We start from the raw sequence: 20856 nt of genomic DNA, 5'->3' as shown, positions 1-20856 counted from the left end.
CTTCTTCTTTGCTTTGCCTTATTATGCTAATAATACTTATACGCATCCAGGATATTTAAGAGTATTTTTACGTTATTTCACATCATTACCACTGGAAATAAATGAATAGCCTTAGATGGTGCTTACACTTTTCCATAAGGTGCACGTAAAATCAATCTAACGCTGTCAAGGTGGAGACTTAAGCTCGCTTCATGCCTTATTGCCCTCCCTGTTTGCAACAGCTGGCACCATCATTTCCACGCAGCTCCTCCTCTTCCTGCGTCGTGGCACTGATCACCCCTCATACCGAGCTGCTTTGTTGTGAGTACAGCAGCGGCACCTTCCTGCACGCTCAGCCGGAAGGTTATGAGGAGGTTATTCCGGCTCCTGACTGCAGCAGGAGTCATTCACACCAAGAAAAAAACACACACACGCACAGCTGCAGCAGTAAAACCGCTCACCTGACAGCGCGGAAAGAAGGCGGCGTTTTTGCGCGCTGGACGCTTTGCACGGCTCTTTTGTTTTCTCCATCTGTGCTGCATCAAGGGCAGAGAGAGCGGGGCGATACGAGGATCCATGAGAAACGCTCTGAAGAGGACACCGCTTCAGTATCACGGTAGGCCACGGCCATAGCGACGGGTGCACGGTTACAGGTAGACGCTGGGCACTAGTGAGCAACGGTGCAAGACATCAACCTGAACTGGATTAAATAAGAGAGTGGAGGCGTTTTGCAATTATAACTAACAATTCCATGATAAACCTCTGCCACTAAAAGATGCATAAATTTAGCTTATAGGTCATAGTTAGTCAGTTAGTGGCGTTGTATCACTATAAGATAAGAATGTAATCTTACTGTTCAGTGGACCAACTGATGGTTTATCACTGTATTTATGAAAAAATATATATGATTAAATTCCATAGCTAGATTTTGTTTGTTTATCTTGGAATTGACACTTAATATCCAGGTGCTGTCCTGTGTGTAAACATGCTGTGCAGGAAAACCCCTTTTCCTAAGTCAGCCTGCATCTGTGTGCAGGTTGTGCGGGGATTCAGCCATGGATGCAGGGAGGCTGGAGCAGCAGGTGGCCAGTGTGGACAGAGGCATCGCCTTCCTGAAGCAGGAGCACCTGGCCATGCTGACGGGTCTGCAGCTGGAGATCACACACCTGAAGAGGCGCTGTCATGGTCAGTCTGCCGGTGACCTGCCGCTCTCAGCTGCTTGACTACCTGTCAGTGTCCTGTCTTACCTTTTTTTCTCTCTGTCTGTATGTTGTGTTTTTCCTCCTCTTGGCTGCAGAGCTAAGCTGTGAGCTGGACTCCAGGTTTCCTGACAGAAACACAGAAGGTAAGACTTGCCAACTCCTTGCTGACAAGGGGTGAAAATTATATGTGAAAGCACAGACACTATACAGAGGAGGGCCGGGATCGCACACAGACCTTATGATAGACGGGGGTATAGTGATGAGGCAGATACAACATTACTACAGTAAAGTGAGAAAAAGAAAAACCTTTTTACTAGAAATGTCATATATGTATATTTATTTTTGCTATATTTTCTTCATGTTTACCCTTCATAATTGTTCGTAAAAGGGATGCACTGATTAAATATGCAGTTTCTTTGTAAATGCCATCATATAATGCTGTATTTCTGCCATTGACAGTATCTTATGTATTATGTTATTTCACATGAAAATGATCAGCAGTGAGTTACACACAGTAAATTACACACATTTTAGATTTGAGAAAAGAGAGTTGAGGGATCAGTGCATGTGTGTGCACACGTCATGTAACTATGTGCTCTGTTTCCTGCACGAAAATGCCAGATAGATTGATCGATAGATTTGTGGCTGAGTGTGTTTGCTTTGTTGCAGTTTATGAAAATGTAACGCCATCCTTTCATCCATGTATGCAAGTCCTTGATAAAAGCAGAAATAGCAGGAAATCAGGCCTTCGTTTCATGAAGTTACATTTAAGGACTGTGATTTTAAGCTCATTCTGCAACAGTTGTGCTCGAACACTTAAGAGAAGCACGATTACTGTTTATTTGTGTTTTATTTATTTATACAGCCAGGTTGCACTGAGTGATAAGTGAAGGAGCACAGAAAGTCACAATGACAAGAAAAATGTATGAAATCAACATCAACACTATTTTCTGCATCTGGTTAATGTGCATATGTACCTCAGTCCGTACTGTGTGTGTTTATTTCTGTTTCTCAGAGGAGGAAGCAGAGCTGGCAGCACGATGTGAGGCCGCTGAGCGCCTCCTAGAGGACCAGCAGTGCATGATGGTCGCTGCACGCGGGGAGCTGAGGGCCGGCAGGGCACGAGCGTCGGCGCTCGGGAGGAGCCTCAGGGAGGAAGAGCGATGCTTCCTGGAGGAACTGAAACGGCGCAGCCACAAGATCACGCTGCTGAGTCGCGAGCTGCAGCGCCAAAATGTCATCACCACGAGCCTCTGCCACGAGCTCCACACTGCTCGCTTAAAACTGTTCCAGCAGCGGCAGAGCACAGAGTCTGCTGCAGAGGGAGAGGAGGAGCCCGGGAGAAAGGAGGGAGAAGAAGGAGAGGAAGAGGAGGATGAAGAGGATGAGGAGGATGAAGACGATGAAGGGGAGGGCTCAGACTGGCTTCTGTCGCCGCCTCCTCCAGCCTCTCCCAGCCAACCAGACGCGAGACACAAGAGGCGTGTCAGCGTGAGGGAGGAGAGAGTCCGAGCTTGCGTCCCGCAGGAAAGAGTGACATCACCACAGAGGCCCCACCCCATGCCTGACCCCGCCCTCTTCTTGGTGCCACTTAGGTACCGCCTCCTTCGCTTGAACCAACCAATCAGAACGCAGGATGGGGAGGGGCTGGAGGATGAGTGGGAGGACATAGAGGACAGCAGGGTGCACAGGAGGGTGGACATGGGAGCAGGAGAGGGAGAAACTGCCCTGTGATGAAGAAAGAAAGACAACGTTGTCTTCCAGCAGGCCTCGGCCCACATCAACCAACATCTGATGCAGTTATTCTAGAAAAAAGCTTGCGATGAGAGAGATGTAACCTTGTGATTGTCTGTAGATTTCAGGAAGCGAGTTAGATATTTAGAGTTAGTTGCACAGGAGCGTGTGATCAAACGTACACATTAACTGAATTTGTCACATTGATGGTGCAGCATGTGCTTTGAAAATGTGAAGAAACGAGTCGGTCAGCGAAGACTGACTGTTTCATATTGACGCCTTTTGATTTTAACACAGTCGATCACGGCTTTTGCCTGTAACCAGTAGCCTTGCCTCTGGGTCTATGAACACTCACAGGGAACTGTTCGAAGTGGCAACCTGCTTTTGCACTGCACTAGCCGTACTCCAGGCTCGGAAAGTCACTCTTGAAGGCTTAGGGACATTTTGTATGATTCGCACTTTATTAAATTCATGCAATGTGCCTAGTAATGGCAGAGAAGTACTCCTTGTGTCATGTTGTTTGTCGAAAGTTTTTTTTTTTTTTTAAGTGGTCTTTCCCACTGCAAATACTGTTAATGTTAATGAGAAATCACTGTTAATGTTAACAATGTTAACAGTGTGACAGTGAGCGAACACGAACAACAGCAGGATCCTGACACTGAAACAGCTAAATTTAACTAAGCCATCACTTAATTTATTAGTTAAACCTCTCATGTTTCTACTGTTAAAATATCTGCTGTGAACAAGGTCTGTTGTCATTTACAAGAGGCAGTTGTTAAGAAACTCACTTTCTCTTTTTTCTATCAAGACAGCAGTTCTGTTTTTAATGATCATTACTGAAATGGTACAAAAGCTGAAGCAATTAGTCAATTATTGGAGCAGTCAATTAACAAAAATGAAACAGTGTCAACTGTGAATATCTTTGGACTGTTGGTCAATCAAAACAATGTCTTATTATGACTGAATTTATGACTATTTTTGATGTTTTATAGGTCAAACAATTAATTTATCAAAAGAATAATCTGTGCATAATACAAACACTCTCTAACACCACTACTGAATATCAGCATAACCCTGTCTGAATGATCCATAGCCCACCTCTGGATCTGGAGCATTTTCAGCAACTCTCTGAGAGAACAGTGTGCTGCTCATAAGCTTTTATGTCAAATCCTACACTGGGTGGCAGTGCAACCAAACCTCCACTCAAACATGGTCAGATCTGCCTGCATTACTGACGGTGCCAAAGGAAAAAGGAAAACTCCTACACAAACACCTGTATCACTGAGTTTTCCTGCTTTCACAGCTGACAGAATTAACTATTAAAAGAAAGAGGGGGTGGAGAGTTCAGAGGACTCTGAGGAGGTGTGCAGGAAGATTGTGATGACTCACAGTCTGGCCATCCTTCATCGGAAATTCAGCAACCTGCATCTTTTCTGCTGTACAGATTTCTTTGCAACATGCCATAGCAACCCACTGAATTATGTAGACATTAGGTGAGTACACATACACACAAGGCCAAATAGCTGACAGAGCTGTAATTTATATAACTATTAACATAAAATTGAAGAACTTTTTTTTTTTGATAATTCAAAGTTTATTGGCATTTTTTAATTTGTACCGCACAGTTCTGAGGAACGTAAACTAATTCAGCACTATATAAAGAAGAATGATCATGATGAGTAAAAGAAAAGAGATTAATAAATAATGAAACCCATATTATATATTAAAATACACACCAAAGGCACAAAGTGTGGTCGGTAAACACAGATTATTGTGATTATTGTAAGTTCTATGAAACATTCCCAGTATTGTCTCTTTCCATCCCCTCAGTAAAGTTTGTCTACCCACCATGGTGGCAGTTTGGATCAGTTCTGCCTTTCCAAAATTTTCACAGCAAATGGGTCACCCAGGATATATAACCTGAGAAAGAATTCAAAGTCATTGCTTGTGATCTGCTTTATACAACTGTGGACTTGTTCCCCAAAGTCTTGGATCCACAGAGCAGAGAACAGATCATGGAGTAATGTATCCTCTGAATCCCCACATTTCCAGCAGTCTGGTTTTTAAGGCCAAACAGATGTCATCTAAATAGAAGAAAACTCAAAGTTTAAATGATGCAGCGAACAAATGAAATGAAATCAAATTAAACTAAATTAGCTATTATAGTAATTACTTTATTTTGGTTAAAATTTCTTAATTGATTTATTGACATCATGAGGAGATGATGAGTCATTCAGTTACTATTTTAATACCAAACTACTGTTTTTACCACATGTAATAGTCTGTAGCGTTGCACCCTTGCACCTCGTCTCAAACGTCTCATTCTACAGTGTTCCCACAGTTGTCGTGGAGACCGTGCTCAGCATGTTAATGTCTCTCTGCAGCGCTGCCATGGCAACCAGAGGGCTGCGTTCCAGCTCATGCCAGAAAGTGTGCAAAGACAGAAAACGGGAGGCTTGTTTCGGGACTCTCTGTCCGGGGAGGGCTGTGCTGTGTCATGCCAAGATGCGAAGAGGTGCCAGACCTCCTGCTGCTGCTATTTATACACCTCCTGCACGTGCTCACATTCAAGGTTGATAGAGAGTGCATGAGCACAGGAAGTTACATCATGAACGGCAGAGAGGTTGCCCTCTTCTGGACTTGGATGGGTACTATAAGTGTGTGAATGTGCGTGTGTGTGTAGGGCCTACATGCTCTTTCACAGCTCCTCTCCACCCATGAAGGGCAGACGCACACATGCACTGACACAGTTTGTGTAACGTGGTTTCGCAGCAAGGACGGGGGAGCCTCCTGCACTGGAGGAAAGCCGGGAGAACTCAGCTCTCTGATTTCAGCAGGATGAACAGCAGAGGAGTCTGGAGAAGATGACACAGAGTGGCAGTTTCTTCCTCTCTCTACACTGGCTGGTAGGGCCCATAGATTGGTTACTAGTGCGTTACTGACGTTGTTTTATTCTTCTGTTGTTTGAGGTACATGCAAACATTTTCCGTTGCATTTTTGTGCTCTCGTGAGCTTGAATGAGGGGTGTTACTTTGAAAAACTCTTTGTTAGGGTTCAAGACATTAAAATTGAGTCTATTTTGGATATTTTTCTGTTTTGATTTTAAGTCTTTTGCACACTAGCAGCTGTCCTTTACTCTAAAATCACCCAGCATTCCCTGTCATCTGTGTTCCAGGATTCCCACATGTCCAACAACACTCCAGAGTTCATCTGATGGGATTTAGTCTCTGAGGTCTTCCAGTCCTTTCCACTGTAAGGTGACACCAGCGCAGGAACACCCCATAATCTTTTGTGTCATCAGCTGTTGTCTAAGGCTCTTAGCTGCTTGCATTGGCACACGCCACACAAATGCGCATGTGACAGTGACAAAGCCTTTCGCAGTTTGTGCTCAACAGTTTAATTCAAACATGCATTTTAGATTTTAAGACTTATTTAACACCAGGATGAAAAGCAAATGAAAGTTTAGGCCGTTTCAACTTAGCCTGGCCCCAGCAGTGGGTTAGGTGTGGTCAGAAGTGGACTCTATTGCACCTGTTACAGTGATGTCACAGTGTGCTGACCACTCCCTGGACTGCACTTCACATCACTGCAGCAAGACGAGAAGTTAAACCACAGGAGGTCAGCAAAACAAGATTTCGGGCTGCTGTTCAGAAAAAATCTTAAAGTCTGTTACATCTTTGATTTTATTTCTTTATGAGTTTTGTTTGGCAGCATCAGCTCTGATAATGTACTCACCAAATGAGATCTAAAAATGCAGCCACAATGCTAAAAATAGGTCTGATAGGGACAACAAGCATCTGTGGCCAGATGATCATACAGGCTCTAAATCAGGGTTGGTCCAGTTACCTTGAAATGCAATCAGATCCTGAATAACAAAGTATACAGTATTTTTTGTAATTCTTACCGTAATCAACTAGATTACAAAAAAATGCAATCTAATCTTATCTAATTCTGTACTCCTGCTTACATGTAATCTGTTACTACACATCCTGTTGTAAACAAACCTTCAGGTCAGTCAGATTTATTTGGAAGAGAAAGCAAAGTTTGCACAGTTAACAGTTCCACACCCGGTCTAGCTTTGACCAACCATGCAGTTGTTACCATATTTGGCTTTCATGTGAAATAAGGGATCCTTCCTGTACACTTTCACCTCTAAATGAACCAGTTGCTAATTAGACAAAATTTACATGACTTCGATGTCATTGTAGAGTCGAAGGAGAGCAGCAATATGCACATCAGGTAGGTGCAAGGCTGTCAGAAAGCAGCAGTAAATGAAAATAGGTAACACCTGCATATTTAGTCCATAGCACAAAAGTTTAACAATGACAATGTTCTAATCCCACTTGGATCTTCCTCAGGTCCTCCTTGGTGTGTGCAGGTGTTGCCTTTTTCGTTTGCAATGTTCTCATAACATAAGATAAAACCCATTTGTAATCAACCGTAGTTTTCCTTTAAATTTCTCTTACTTCTTTATTGTCACTGAACCCGTATAAACATTTTTCTCCCTTAGGCCACCTGCGCACTCACATTGCTGTTTTGAGCACAAAGGCACCATGGGAAACATAGTCCAGTGCTGTCACACGCTGTCAAATTACTTAAAGTGTACGGACACACCGGCCCAGGGTGAGCCGGAGAGATCCCCTCTGCTCTCCAGCGAGGAAAGTGAATGTGAGTCTCCAAGTCTGCCAGATGACTTTGAGGACGATCTGTTAACCGTCTCCACTGGTGTGACAAATCCAACCCTTGAACCGGGGAACTTCCTGTTTCCTGACCTCATCCTGAGCAGCAACCTGGGAGGGGACGTGACTCTGGTGGAGCCGATGGTGTGTCTGCTGGTGTCTGAGGAAGAGGAGGGTGTGAGGGTGGATGAGCGGGGAGGTGAAGGACAGGAGAGGAGCAATAGGGGGTATTCTGAGGTGGAGACACAGACCGAAGTGGAGACACAGATTGGCATGGGGGTGCAGACTCAGACGGAGTCACAAGCAGAAGTTCAGGCACAAATATTGTTGTACTATAATGAGACAGCGGAGAAAGACGTACACACATTAACAAATACTGGTTTGACTAACAAGATGGCTGTGGATGTTTGGGAAGGAAATGAAATACTAAAACAGGCAGATGTGCTCGTGGAGGCACCAACAGCTGCACAAACATCACAAGAGAGATGCTCAGAAATGGAAAAATCAGAGAAACAAGAGACAAGAATTGACCCTGGAACCTGGTCTGGCATAGACGTGGAGTTAGAGGAGGCAGGGATGGTGGAAAGACTGGCAGAGAAAAGCACACCTGTTTTTGAGGATAGAGACAAAGAAGCAGAACAGGAAGAACTGAAAGAGAGTCACAGCCATGAAGAACTGACCGCCATGTCAACTAAGCAAACCTTTCAAAGGGAGCAAAGTATTGAGCTAATAGCGCAATTAAACACTGATGAAGAAAAGGTCTTTAAGTTGCAACAGAAGGCCTGGACTGAGAACAACACTTTGCCCACCAAGGAGAACGTGAAGGACAAAGAACAAAACAAAGAGTCAGAGAGCAGCTCAGTGATGCTGACTGAACATAGCGTAAACAACATGGATGGGAGTATTGCTGCAGTTGACCCACAGAAGAACGTTCAGCCGACAACATGCAGTGTCAGCGTTGTGGAGAACTTCTTCACTGCTGAGTGTCGCGCAGACCTGACGCAACAGAGCGATCAGGACGACGGACGGACGGGATGGGCGACTGTGGCGTCAGATCAGAATGCAAATGAAAAGGACCGTAACGTTGTCCACACAAAATCAAACACAGATCAGACAGCAGGTCAGTCCAATTCATATGCAGATCCTATTCAGGAAAACCCACCAAAGAGGGAAGAGGATGACAATAAGACTGGTCTGCAGCATGTTTTGGAGTTGGAGACAGCCCTGCCACAGGTGGAGGAGGAGGAAGGAGCTGAGATGAAGCAAATGACTTTGTTTTCAGTTGACAGGCTGTTTCTGGCAGCACCACATTTCAAAGGTGTGTGATTTTATTTGACTCTCTTTATCTTTACATAGTTGCTCTGTAGAGTGAGTTTTTGTCTGCGTGCTGTGACATTCAAACATGTTCCTAAAGCTTCGACATGCAGCTTATACACAATTGAAGCATTTACATAATTTTCTTAATCAAATTATTCTAATAATCTCATTTATTAATTGAATAATATCCATTTATCATTTCAGTAAACATTTCCTTTTCCAGTTTACTTTTTCTGGTTCACTTTTAATTATTATCTGATTATCCTGCATTTAAATAATGTTCATGTTCCATTTCCCTTTTAGTTGAAATTCTGGGAAAAATTATCCTTCTTATCACGCAGCCACTCTTCAGTTAGTTTGTCTCTTCTGTTGTCAACAGCTCCGAGTCAAATTGAACAAAGCCCTGCGGAAGATCCTGCACAGGAGTCTGATGTTGACAGAAGCAAACAACTTAGCGTCCGGGACATAGTGGATCTCCAAGAGACCGGCTTTACTGTCAGAATCCAACCTCCTGGAACAGAAAGTTTTGAGCTTCAGGTTCTGCTCTACGACTGTTATTATCTTCTCAAAGATACTTCAACATCATGTCTTTCTGAATCTTGAACTCGATGTCTCTCCTCCACTCTCAGGTGTCAGGCCAGCTGCTGGTGGTGGAGCTGCACCAGGTGCTGATGGAGCACGAGCTCACCTGCCACCGCACATGCTTCTCCCTCCAGCTGGGAGGCGCGACGCTCGACAGCCTCACAGAGCTGAGCTCCATCCAGGGCATCCAAGATGGAGCGCTGATCAAGGTGGTGGAGGGTAACTGCCTCATCCTTTTCTTTCTTCTTCACAGCTTGTCTTTTTCTGATGATTAAGTGTGAACTTCACCTACTGCCTCACATCCAGAACTTCACATGGGCCTCTCATGCAAACTGTGATTAACCTCTTCAGGCATCAGACAGAGGATCTCTCTTTTAACATCTCACGTCATTGAGCGTTGTGTGAGCTTGAATTAAACACTTTCTAAGCATCTCTTCTGTCTATGTTGCAGATTCTTACTCAGTGCGTGATGCTCGTCTTCACCTCAGACACGTCCGTGATCTTCTGAGGAGCCTTGACCCTGCAGATGCATACAACGGAGTGAACTGCAGCTCTCTATCTTACCTCTCCTTTTACACCAGAGGAGACAAGGGTAATATCGTTTCTTCATTACCTCCTCACATCAGGCTGTTTTCTGAGGATTTCTATTGGTGATCCTTCAGCCTTTTCACCTCCATATTGATCTCTTCAGATAGTGAAAAGGAGTCTGGTGATTACAAGCCTCCAGAATACATCCTCCCCGGATGTAAAGACCGACCACTTACTCCTCTGCAGCCCATCAGAGATGACAGAAAGGTGAGGGATCAGCTTTAATGACTTGGTTAAATATATAACATTCAGTGAAACATGTGTTCAGCTTTGGTGAAGCAACGGCAGAATTTTATGGAAGTGTCATTGCAGCCTTTACAGTGCCTGCGGGTTCTGACCATGAGCAGCTGGAACCCCCCTCCAGGAAACAGGAAGATGCATGGGGATTTAATGTACCTCAATGTCGTGACTATGGAGGACAAAGAACTCAACATTACATCCTCTACACGCGGTTTCTACCTCAACCAGTGAGTGAGAGATTTACTTCCAAACTATGAAAATTGAGGGTTGGTCAGTCAGTCGACTGCTTTTGTCCAAAATGAATTATAATGAAATTAAGTACAGACATTAATGATCCCCAAAGGATGAATCTTGATGACTCTGGGGATCCTTTATTTCTTCCTCCAGCACTACCAGCAGGTCACATTTTTCATTTATCCCATATGTCAACATCTTAATGGACTGGCGCAGCAGTCTGTTCAGATGTTCATGGTTCCCAGTTGAGGTGTTTTAATGGCTTTAAATGATCCCCTTACTTTTCTCCAGGCGCCAAGAGCACATCAAAGTTTTCACCTACTGTGAGAAATATTTTATACAAAATCCTGTGCAGACAGCTGTGGTTCCCACATGATGTTTCCGATCTTGACATTAAGATAAGACTTTATTGATCTCACAATGGAGAAATTCACTCTTACAGAAGATCTTCAGAACACACAAGGACAAGAACAATAAAGGTGCAAATAAGAACAAACGGAGCAATAAATTACAACTGTAAAAGTTTTAAGTGTCGTTTGCCCAGCAGTAGTGGATTTGGATGTTTGTAATCAGAGAGGAACAGAGGTTATTGCACATAATAACTATACATTGGAGTTGTACAGTCTGACAGCGGTGGGAGTGAATGACCTGCGGTAGCGCTCCTTCCTGCACTGAGGGTGTCTCAGTTGTCCACTGAAGGAGCTGCTCAGCTCCTCTACAGTCCGGTGCAGTGGGTGAGAGCTGTTGTCCATGATGGCTGTGAGCTTGGCCAACAGCCTCCTCTCCCCCACCTCCTCCACATAGTCCAGTGGGCTGTCCAGGACAGAGCTGGCCCTCCTGACCAGCTTGTTCAGTCTCTTTCTGTCCCGCAATAGCAATGAAATTTGGTACAGACTTTCATGCTCCACACAGGATTAATTGTAACCACTTTGGTGACCCCTTAACATCTGATGTAGCACCATCATCAGGTCAAAGTTGCAGTTTGTGCAATACATTGGTTTATGACTAACGCACCTCATGGTCTCACATCGTGTGATCTCGCGACATCTGCAGAACTGATGACATTGCCATCTGAAATGCTCAGCTGTACTTTGTGCCATCGGCATGTTAGCATTATCATTGTGAGCATGTTAATATTTAGCTCATGGCACCCCTGTGCCAAAGTACAGTCTCACAGAGACAGTACAGTCTCACTATGACTGTAGGCTTTCAGTTTTGTTTTCTAATTATAAATTGCCTCCAAGTATTGCATTTCTTCCAGAGAGCAGTAAACCAACAACAGTCATGTGAGTAGAAATTGACCTGGATTCCACTTGTGTTATGCTCTGACTGCTACAGGTCAACTGCCTTTAACTTCAACCCTAAACCTGCAGTTCCCAAAATCCTTTGCCACTCTCTTGTCGTGCTGCTGAGTCAAGTGAGCCCTGCTTTCAGGAAAACCTTCAGTGCCCTGCAGAGAAGAAGGTGAGGAAACTGCAATCCAGTTGGAAACTTTGGAAATAGAGTAATTTCACTCATCTAAATTTCTATTATGTATGTGTGTCAGACAGTAACATGAAATAGTGAAAATCTCCAAACCCATTCTAATCTTACTAATATATGCCACTTCAATGTCTGTCACTTGCTGTGAACCAGAGTCCAGCAACACCCTTATGAGCGGATCGCAGCACCTTTCCAGGTGTTCACCTGGACTGCTCGTCAGGGAGACCACACCCTCGACTGTGTCCGAGCGGAGGAGACTCACACCAGCCGCATGGGCCAGGACGAGCACACAGCCGGGCAGGTTGCAGACATGAAATTTGGAAATGCAGAGAAATATAATGTTGCATGCACATGCACATACACACAAACCCAAAGGTTTCATGGTGCACCTGAGGCTACCTGATATTGATGATGATCGTGGTGATGCTGATATTTCTGACCACAGAGTCGGGATTGGAACGAGGAGCTGCAGGGATGCAGGGAACTCACCAGGACCTCCCTTCAGGAGCGCCTGCACAGAGAGAGGAGCATATTCAAGGTGAGACCACAGATTTCTTAGCGTCTTCATTCCAATTCTCTGCCTGGTGAATGGCTAAGAAAGCAGACTTCCCTGAGGCAGTGAAAAGCCACCCCTGTCTTATCCTTTGTACTGTCCAGCTTTATAATGAAATAACTGTGTCAACTAAAATTTTAATCCCTCCATCCAGATCAACAGCGACTTTGTTGAAGCTGCAACACGAGGTGCTGTAGCCGTGATCGACGGCAACGTCATGCCGTTAAACCCGGGGGAGGTGCCACACATGCAGATGTTCATCTGGAACAATCTCTTCTTCAGCCTGGGTTTCGACATAGCTGAGCACTACCACCCACTAGGGGGCAACGCTGCTGCTCACGCTGCTGCCAGCTGTGACCTGAGGGGAGCACAGGTAGAGGTCCTGACAGCAGTGTCTGTATGAGTAGTGAGGTGTTCACCTGTCCCATTTAAAAGTATGTTTGTCCCAGAAGGGCCAGTATTAAATTTAATGCTTCTGTACACGTGGTTATTGAAGGGAAAGTCAGTATTCTATATACACAGAGAAAATAATCCTTCCTGCAGTTGCATGGGCAACTTTTCTTATTTTCATTTGAATATATCTAGTTCAATCCCTTTATGTTCTTGCCATCACAACAAGATATTTCTATTGGTCCGCTCCAGGCCTATACATCTGTCGACGTAGAGGGGCTTCACACACTTGGGACGGTTGTGGTGGATTATCGTGGCATCCGTGTTATTGCTCAGACGATTGTTCCCGGGATACTGGAGAAAAATCAGGAGCAGAGTGTCGTCTATGGCTCCAATGACTATGGAAAAACTGTTTTTACACACCCCAGGTAACACAAAAAAGCCCATTAAATCTTATATTTTAGGTATTTAGATTATTAATTAGTTTAATCTTCTCAACATTGTTCCAGGTTTCTGGAGCTTCTGGATAAAACCAGTAAACTGCTAAGAATCCAGCGTCACCAGGTGCTCGACCACAACAACAGCCCAGTGGAGCTTTGTTCCGGCGTCGAGACCAAAGGCATCCTGGGTAACGACGGAAGACCCTACATCTTGGACCTCCTCTGGGCCTTCCCCCCCGACCTTAACTTCCAGTTTTCAGAGACAGAGGAGAGCAGGGAGGTGCCGAAGGAGTGTCAGAGCCTTGGTTATCCACGGCGACATCATCACAGCCTGGCCAGCCTGAGACCAGAGCTGATAGAGGCCTTCGTTCAGCACAGGTGAGGAAGAGGAGATGTGGAACCCCTTTGCACACAAATGCAGCCCCCATGCAATTATTAAATCAGCAGGATTTGAAAATGAAGTGTCAGATTTCTCTTGTGATTGCTGTTGCAGGTATGAACTTTATGTCAAGATGGTGTCCCAGGGGCTCATCCAACTGGAAGAACAGGATAAAGCCACAAATCAGAGTGAAGAGCAGAGAGAAGAGAGAACTGGAGAGGCAGCCAAAGGCGGTGCTGACATGGGTGAATAAGACCAGAAGAAAAATTATCAAATCCATTGATAACTTAGGAGAAATTTGGTCATTGCACAGAGAAATTATAGTGAGAAGGTACAAAATGTCCATTTCTGCTGCTTTATACTTTTACTCCACTACATTTACCTGACAGCTGTGGTTACTATGCACTGTGCAAATTAAGATTTTACCTACTGAGATCTTAAAATGGGATCCATTGTCTTAGATTAAACCAGGTCCATCTCTACCTACCAGAACATTAAAATGCTGCTTGGAAACAGTTGAGAAAACAGGCTCAGCACACGATCCATTTAGTAGCTGTGAGTGAACTTTGACCTCAGCCAACGTGGATGAAAAGTCCTCTAAGTGCTCAGAAAAAGAAACAGCTACAACTCCACGACACATGGGCAAATTCCATCTGCTGATGGTGATCATGTGATATGATAAGAAACCAGAACAGCTACTAAAAGGACCTTATGCTGATTTCTTTCCCTCAAATATTTAATCAGGATTATATAATTCTGCTAACTCACAGATACACCCTCAAAACATGCAAATATTAGTTAACTAATGACCAAGGAACATTGTTTGATTGTGCTTTGTCAATTAATGATGCATTCAAATTTTACTTTTGCAGAATTTCAGAGAAGAAATGTGATTCTGAACGCTTGTAAGGCTGTCGGATCCGCCAGTGACTCTTGCTTTGACATCCGCTTCAATCCTGATGTTTGCTCTCCAGGTATTATACTCACACATGCTCACACACGCACACACTGTCATGTATAACAAGCTTTTTAATGAAAAGACTGAACTGCCTGCCTCCCCTGCAGGTGTTCGTTTCTCCTCTGAGTGTGCTGAAGAGGTTCAGAGGCAGAGACTGTTGTTGTGGGATGCAGCTGCTTTTCTTCTGTCTAATCAGATTCCAGCAGTGGTGAGTCTGTGGAGCGATGATGTTCAGGCCTATCATGTGCGTGAAGTTCAAGATGATATCTATGGTTGTAATGCTGCTCCTGTGTGTGTGTGTGTGTGGTAGCTGAGGGACTGTCTCGACCACACAGCGCTGCCGATGGATGGAGAGACTCTGACCTCAGCGCTACATCAGCGGGGTGTGAACGTACGCTACCTGGGCACCCTGCTGAGGGAGCTGGACAGGGTGGAGGAGAGGGGGAGACTCAGCCACATACAGGTATCTACTGCAGCTATCATTAACCACAAAACGTGTATGTAAAGTCATCATAGCTGCCTACGTTTTGCTCTTGAGTTACTTTTGGATATCATTCCCACTTGAATCACATTCTTTTTCTGGTGAAGGATCTGTCTTCCTGATCAAATAACTGTTCAAATGGTCCCTCACAGAGAATCTCAGTCAGTGAAGTCATCATTAGAAGTGCGAAACACATCTTCAGGACGTATCTACAGGTGAAGTGCTCACATAATAACAAATAGAACAATAAATGCATTTTTCAATCCAGGATTACTTTTCTAATATCACCTGATATCTTAACTTCTCCCAGAAAGTGGAGCCTGCAGCGTTCTCCGCTGCTGTCAGTCACTTCCTAAACTGCCTCCTGAGCTCCTCCTCCTGTTTTCCGGACTCCTGCTCAGATGAGCTACTCTCTCGTCGCAGGAGCCGCCGCCGACGGAGCCACGGGAGTCGAGTCGCCATGCTGACAGACAGCACGTGGGCCAGACTGACCCCCAGTGAGCTGTGGGGCAGGATCAGGACTGAGGCTGGGGATTATTACCACTACACAATAGATAGGTGTGTGTGTGTGTGTGTGTGTGTGTGTGTGTGTGTGTGTGTGTGTGTGTCTGTTGTTGGATATGTGCAACAGGATTTTACACTGTCACCCTCTCTGTGTTCAGTGAAAGTTTAGATGAAGTAATAGAACAGCACGGCCTTCAGAGGATCTCCCTGCTGAGAGAGATTGCCATCAAGACGGGCATCCAGGTCAGAGATCTACCACGTTTCCCTTCATAATACATTCACCTATGAAATTAAGTGAATCCACATTACTTACGATACCGCTTAATCGTATTGCTCCCATTCTGCCCTTCTTCCTTTTCTCTGTGTTCAGGTGCAGCTGAGGGAGTACACGTTTGAGTCTCGACACAGGCCAGTGTTTGGTGAGGAAGATGTCGTCAACATGTTCCCTGTGGTCAAACATCTCAAACCCACGGGAACGGATGCCACACGGCTTGTTCAACAAGCCCAGGCGGCAGTACAGCAGGGTGAGAGACACAGACACCAATACGCTTAGAGCTGCATCAAATACAACCAGTGACGGCTGGTGGTGAAATTTGGTGGGTGGACTATCAAATGCATAATACCGATTAAATAGTTAACATAGCTGCAAAAGCAACATCACCTATGATACCCACAGGCACATCAATTACAGGCACATTATACTTTTTCAGTGCTCTATATCAACACTCTTTCTCCCTCTCTCTCTCTCTCTCACACACACACACACACACAGATACGCACTACAATTCTTGTTCCAACTGCAAAGACTTCCCACAGATAGCCTGCTACAACTGTTTACTGTATTACAGCTGTTTGGTGACATGTAGTGCTAAAGACGCCTTCAGTACAACAGATGTCCTCAGAACAACATGTCACAGTCCTTTAACAGGTCTACAGGCCCTACTTTATTTGAAAAGAAGCTAACATCGACAGCTTTTCTGAGATGCAAACAGATTAATCACCATGTCATTGAAGTCTGGTAATTTTTGGATGTAGTCCCTCTCAATAGAAAGTATGACAAGTGCATTCAATCTGTTTTCCCCCATCATAATTCGGAGAAACGATTTAATCCTCTTGAGCGTACTGAAACGCCTCTCTGACTCTGCCGATGTCATCGGAGTTGTGATGGCTATTTGTATTAATTTCAAAATCTCAGAAAAAGTGCTCTGAAGGTTGTTCTCCGTCAGCATCCTCAAAAGTGTTTGCCACAGCTCAACGTTTTCTCCCTCCTTCCCAACTCTGGCACAGATAGCAGCACCACCGCGTTAACTCGCTGCTGTTGGTCAAAAGTCAGCGGCCTGTGGGCTGACTGAAGTTAGCCCAATTGATCAGTCAATCACTGGGGCGTGACATGACACCTGTCACTTACAAGAATGACAGGAATGAAAGCGGACTGTATCTGCTGGGGCTGTAAAAAATAAGCCCATTTAGACATGTTCTATGTTTTTCTTTTGACTGATTGGAGCTGTTGCTACCTTTGGTTTCACCTAAACTTAAATAAATCTGTTGTAAGTTATTTAAAAAATAATGTTCTTATCTTTTTTGTGTAAGCTTGGAAGGGCTTAGCCCTGACAGCTCATTTATACCAGCCGTCCCTGAATACAACGTTATGTTGACATTTAGGGTAGCATGGTGGCCTGGCTGGATGGACATTGTATTATTCCCATTTTGAAACAATGAGAAAAAAAGCTGATTTAAAAAAGAGCAACATCTTAAAAAGTAATGCCCTTAGATACTGTCAGTGTCTTTGAACTAAGCACAATCAGAAACTTTATTAATCAAGTCCACATTTTTCAAGTCTGTCCTCAAACAATACTGTCATGCTTAGATGTGCATTGAAAGAGTTTGTGCGGCGACTGTGGATTTTATCCTCTGTCACTTATATGGAAATCACTTTAAATAGGGACCTCTTTATGGCATCAATCAATAACCCCTTCAATGTATGTACATATGGATATGTGAGTGGTGTGTTAAGGTACTTCAAAATATACAGGTATCTTTTAAAGGTATAATATGCAGGAGGTGCCAGACCCAGCACACATTTGAGAGAAAGCTACGAAAATAGTGGACACAGTGCTTAAAACACTTTGTTACAAACAATAACTAAAAATTCCGGCGGAGTATACCTTTAACCTGTCAAATGGATGCTTCTTGTGCACACAGAACACCCAAGGTTAGGGTCATTCAAACGAACAAATCATTAAGTGGATTAGACTCCCCGCCTGGATTCACAGGAAAAGCACATTATTAATTATCGTACTTTCGAGGCTCATGATCAGTGTTTTGTGTTTGCTTTTAGGGCTTCTCAAAGATGGCTATGAATTGATTAGCCAGGCTCTGACTCTGTTCAGCAGTGTATGCGGGGTCCTGCATGAGGATGTGTGCATGTGCCTGCGACTCCTGGGACGGCTCAGCTACATCTTGGGGGAATATGCAGATGTAAATATGCATTGTTATTCATTTCTACCATGACCTTTTACCTGGCCTGGTTAGAGACTTCTGAGTGATTGCCCAGGTCTCAGGTTTTGTTAGATGATATCATACAGCCTTTGCCGTGCATTTTGAAACAAACAGACAAAAACATGAACATTTATGACCGCCTGTAACATTATGTTCCTGTCATTTCCCATGTCTCACAGGCCCTCAACCACCAGGAGAAGGCTGTTATGAGTAGTGAGAGAGTGCTAGGTATAGACCATCCACAGACCATACAAGACTATGTGAGTTCCTTTACCTTCTCATCGATCCTCACACAGATTGTTGGACCATAACATGTTAACCTAACTCTATAATAATAATATGTATCCTCCTCTCTGTGATTTAGACTCATCTGGCCCTGTACTGCTTTGCTGGAGGCCGGCTCTCGACCTCCCTACAGCTGCTGTATCGTGCTCGGTACCTCACTCTGCTCGTGATTGGAGAAGACCATCCACAAGTCGCACTGCTGGATGTAAGTGACACAAGTTTCTGTTTGTCCACTTTAGATAGATAGATAGATAGATAGATAGATAGATAGATAGATAGATAGATAGATAGATAGATAGATAGATAGATAGATAGATAGATAGATAGATAGATAGATAGATAGATAGATAGATACTTTATTCATCTCCGAGGAGAAATTTGCAATTTGCATTTGAAATTTGATTTTTATTTTACATAAAAATCAGTTTAGATGTTGTCTTTCTATTTTTCTATTGGTGAGTTAAGACAGCAAGAAAAATCCAAAATAAAGTGTTAACAAATACAATAGCAGGAAGAAATAACAGGAACAACCTCCAGGTAACTGTACACTGCCATAAACTGAACAACACAAAAATAATGACAGGCATCCCATTTTAAAACATAATTACTGATATACAATGACAGAAAGAGGGAGAATAAAGGATGGAATAAGACAGAAAAATCTCAAAACAAACAGAAAGTTCAGGTATATAAGGGAATGAGAAACTGCAAACAGGTAACCTGAAGGATCAACAGATCATAAGAAAACACAGAACCCCCTGAAAAAAGGTACTTGATAGCCTGACCTCACTTTAGGCAAGGCTTCTACATACAGTCACTTTGATTTGTGCAAGATGGTGAAATTACATCTCAGTGTTGTTTCTGTCCCTGATGTGCTCGGCTGCATTAGAGCATGCTTGGTCTAGTGCTTCATGGACTGATGGAGTATGAGCTCTCCCTGAACTTCCTACAGAATGCCTTAATTTCAACCTCAAAATACCACGGTGCCGCATCCCTGAAGCTCGCACACAGGTAGGACAGTTATCATCATGTTCCTCTGTTTTCTTATGCCTTATTCAGAAGCTGACAAAAAGACAAAAAACACAGATCGCAGCACATCTGAGGCCTTCAAGTAAAGATTGCTGCAATCTTCCCGTCATTCTCTTCACATGAAGGTTATCTTTACCTCTCTGCCTCTCCATGTCTATCCCCTGCGCAGTCATCATCTGCTCGCCACTGTGTACGAGAGTAAAGGAGAGTTTCGCTCGGCTCTGCAACACGAGAAAGAGGCTTATTCAATATTTACGAGCCAGGTGTGCTTTAAAATGCTGGAATACCATCTTTACTTGTGTTGTGTCTATGATATTGGCTCAGAAACTGAGACACTTCTTTGTTGCTCACACGAAGGTTGGTGAGGACCATGACAGGACAAAGGAAAGTTCGGAGTACCTGAAGAGTCTCACTCAGCAGGCTGTGATCCTTCAGAAAGCCATCAACCTGATCTACAGTAACACACCTGGTGCCTGTATTCCACCTCCAAAGGTCTGTACACTCTTGTAAAAACATGGTACATACACGCAAGCAGTTCTGGTTGTGTGATATTTTATCTCACCTGTGTTTCTCTCTAGTTTGCCACACCAAGCCTTCCCACAATCCTTCAGCTGCTCAACCTGACATGTGGAATCATTCTCATTCCCCTCAGGTGAACGGTGAAACAGCCCGAGTGAAGGAAATAAAAAACAACTGCTAATGTGGTGGTTGCAATGCTCATCTCATCTGATTATTATTGTGATGAAGGGTGAATGCCAATGATGATTTCCTCACACATACTGTCTTTATTCTGTCTTTTCTTTCTAGTGCAAAAGAAATTGCAGACCTGAGGAATGAGTTGCAAGGGAAGGTTGTGCTGGAAGAGCTGGAAAAAAAGACTTGAGAGCTACAGAGAACAAGGCTGTGGACAGTTTCAATAGAACATCTGTGTTCTTCTATAAATTACTATGGCAAATTGCTGGTGGCTAAGTAGGTTAGCCTGCTTTGGACAACAACTATATCCAAATAATAGAAAGGTGCAGCCATCTCCTATTGGAGGAGGGCTTTATTCTGCTGTTGCCTGTGGAGGACTGGACATTGAAGCAAGCTGTATGCAATGCAGGCCCCCATGAAGCCGTGATATAGCTCTTGCTGAAATATATGGGATGCGTGAGTGAACTCTGAAGGCTATAACTTTCATGGCAAATGTGTACAGTTTTTGTTGCAAAAATGCATAAACTCTTCATATGATGAAATTTGTACAGATTCCACTGCTAGATGAATGGAGAAGCACAGTATGTTTAGGCCTACTTCTACTGATA

At 43.9% G+C, this 20856-nt stretch overlaps 2 protein-coding genes across 2 annotated transcripts; both read left to right on the top strand.

The window, feature by feature from the left end:
• Positions 1 to 519: 519 nt before the first annotated feature.
• si:ch211-274p24.4 (coiled-coil domain-containing protein 92) lies at positions 520 to 3309 on the top strand. The gene is made up of 4 exons (XM_041952999.1): positions 520 to 595; positions 1016 to 1164; positions 1277 to 1324; positions 2197 to 3309. The coding sequence occupies exons 2-4, from the start codon at positions 1035 to 1037 to the stop codon at positions 2913 to 2915; spliced, it is 897 nt and encodes a 298-aa protein (XP_041808933.1). The 5' UTR covers positions 520 to 595; positions 1016 to 1034; the 3' UTR covers positions 2916 to 3309.
• A 2847-nt stretch (positions 3310 to 6156) lies between these two features.
• LOC121617374 (clustered mitochondria protein homolog) lies at positions 6157 to 20549 on the top strand. Its single transcript, XM_041952540.1, has 29 exons — positions 6157 to 6167; positions 7426 to 8912; positions 9291 to 9448; positions 9541 to 9712; positions 9945 to 10085; positions 10185 to 10288; positions 10394 to 10548; positions 11894 to 12019; positions 12191 to 12338; positions 12483 to 12575; positions 12745 to 12963; positions 13233 to 13408; positions 13490 to 13798; positions 13914 to 14044; positions 14672 to 14773; positions 14865 to 14965; positions 15068 to 15220; positions 15391 to 15453; positions 15549 to 15796; positions 15901 to 15985; positions 16113 to 16266; positions 18081 to 18220; positions 18421 to 18501; positions 18606 to 18731; positions 19416 to 19537; positions 19725 to 19818; positions 19913 to 20047; positions 20134 to 20207; positions 20363 to 20549. The coding sequence occupies exons 2-29, from the start codon at positions 7469 to 7471 to the stop codon at positions 20436 to 20438; spliced, it is 5130 nt and encodes a 1709-aa protein (XP_041808474.1). The 5' UTR covers positions 6157 to 6167; positions 7426 to 7468; the 3' UTR covers positions 20439 to 20549.
• Positions 20550 to 20856: the final 307 nt, after the last annotated feature.

The sequence above is a fragment of the Chelmon rostratus genome, chromosome 14 (genome assembly GCF_017976325.1).
Source record: "Chelmon rostratus isolate fCheRos1 chromosome 14, fCheRos1.pri, whole genome shotgun sequence".
NCBI lineage: Eukaryota > Metazoa > Chordata > Actinopteri > Chaetodontiformes > Chaetodontidae > Chelmon > Chelmon rostratus.
This window is presented reverse-complemented; position numbering and strand designations above follow the sequence as displayed.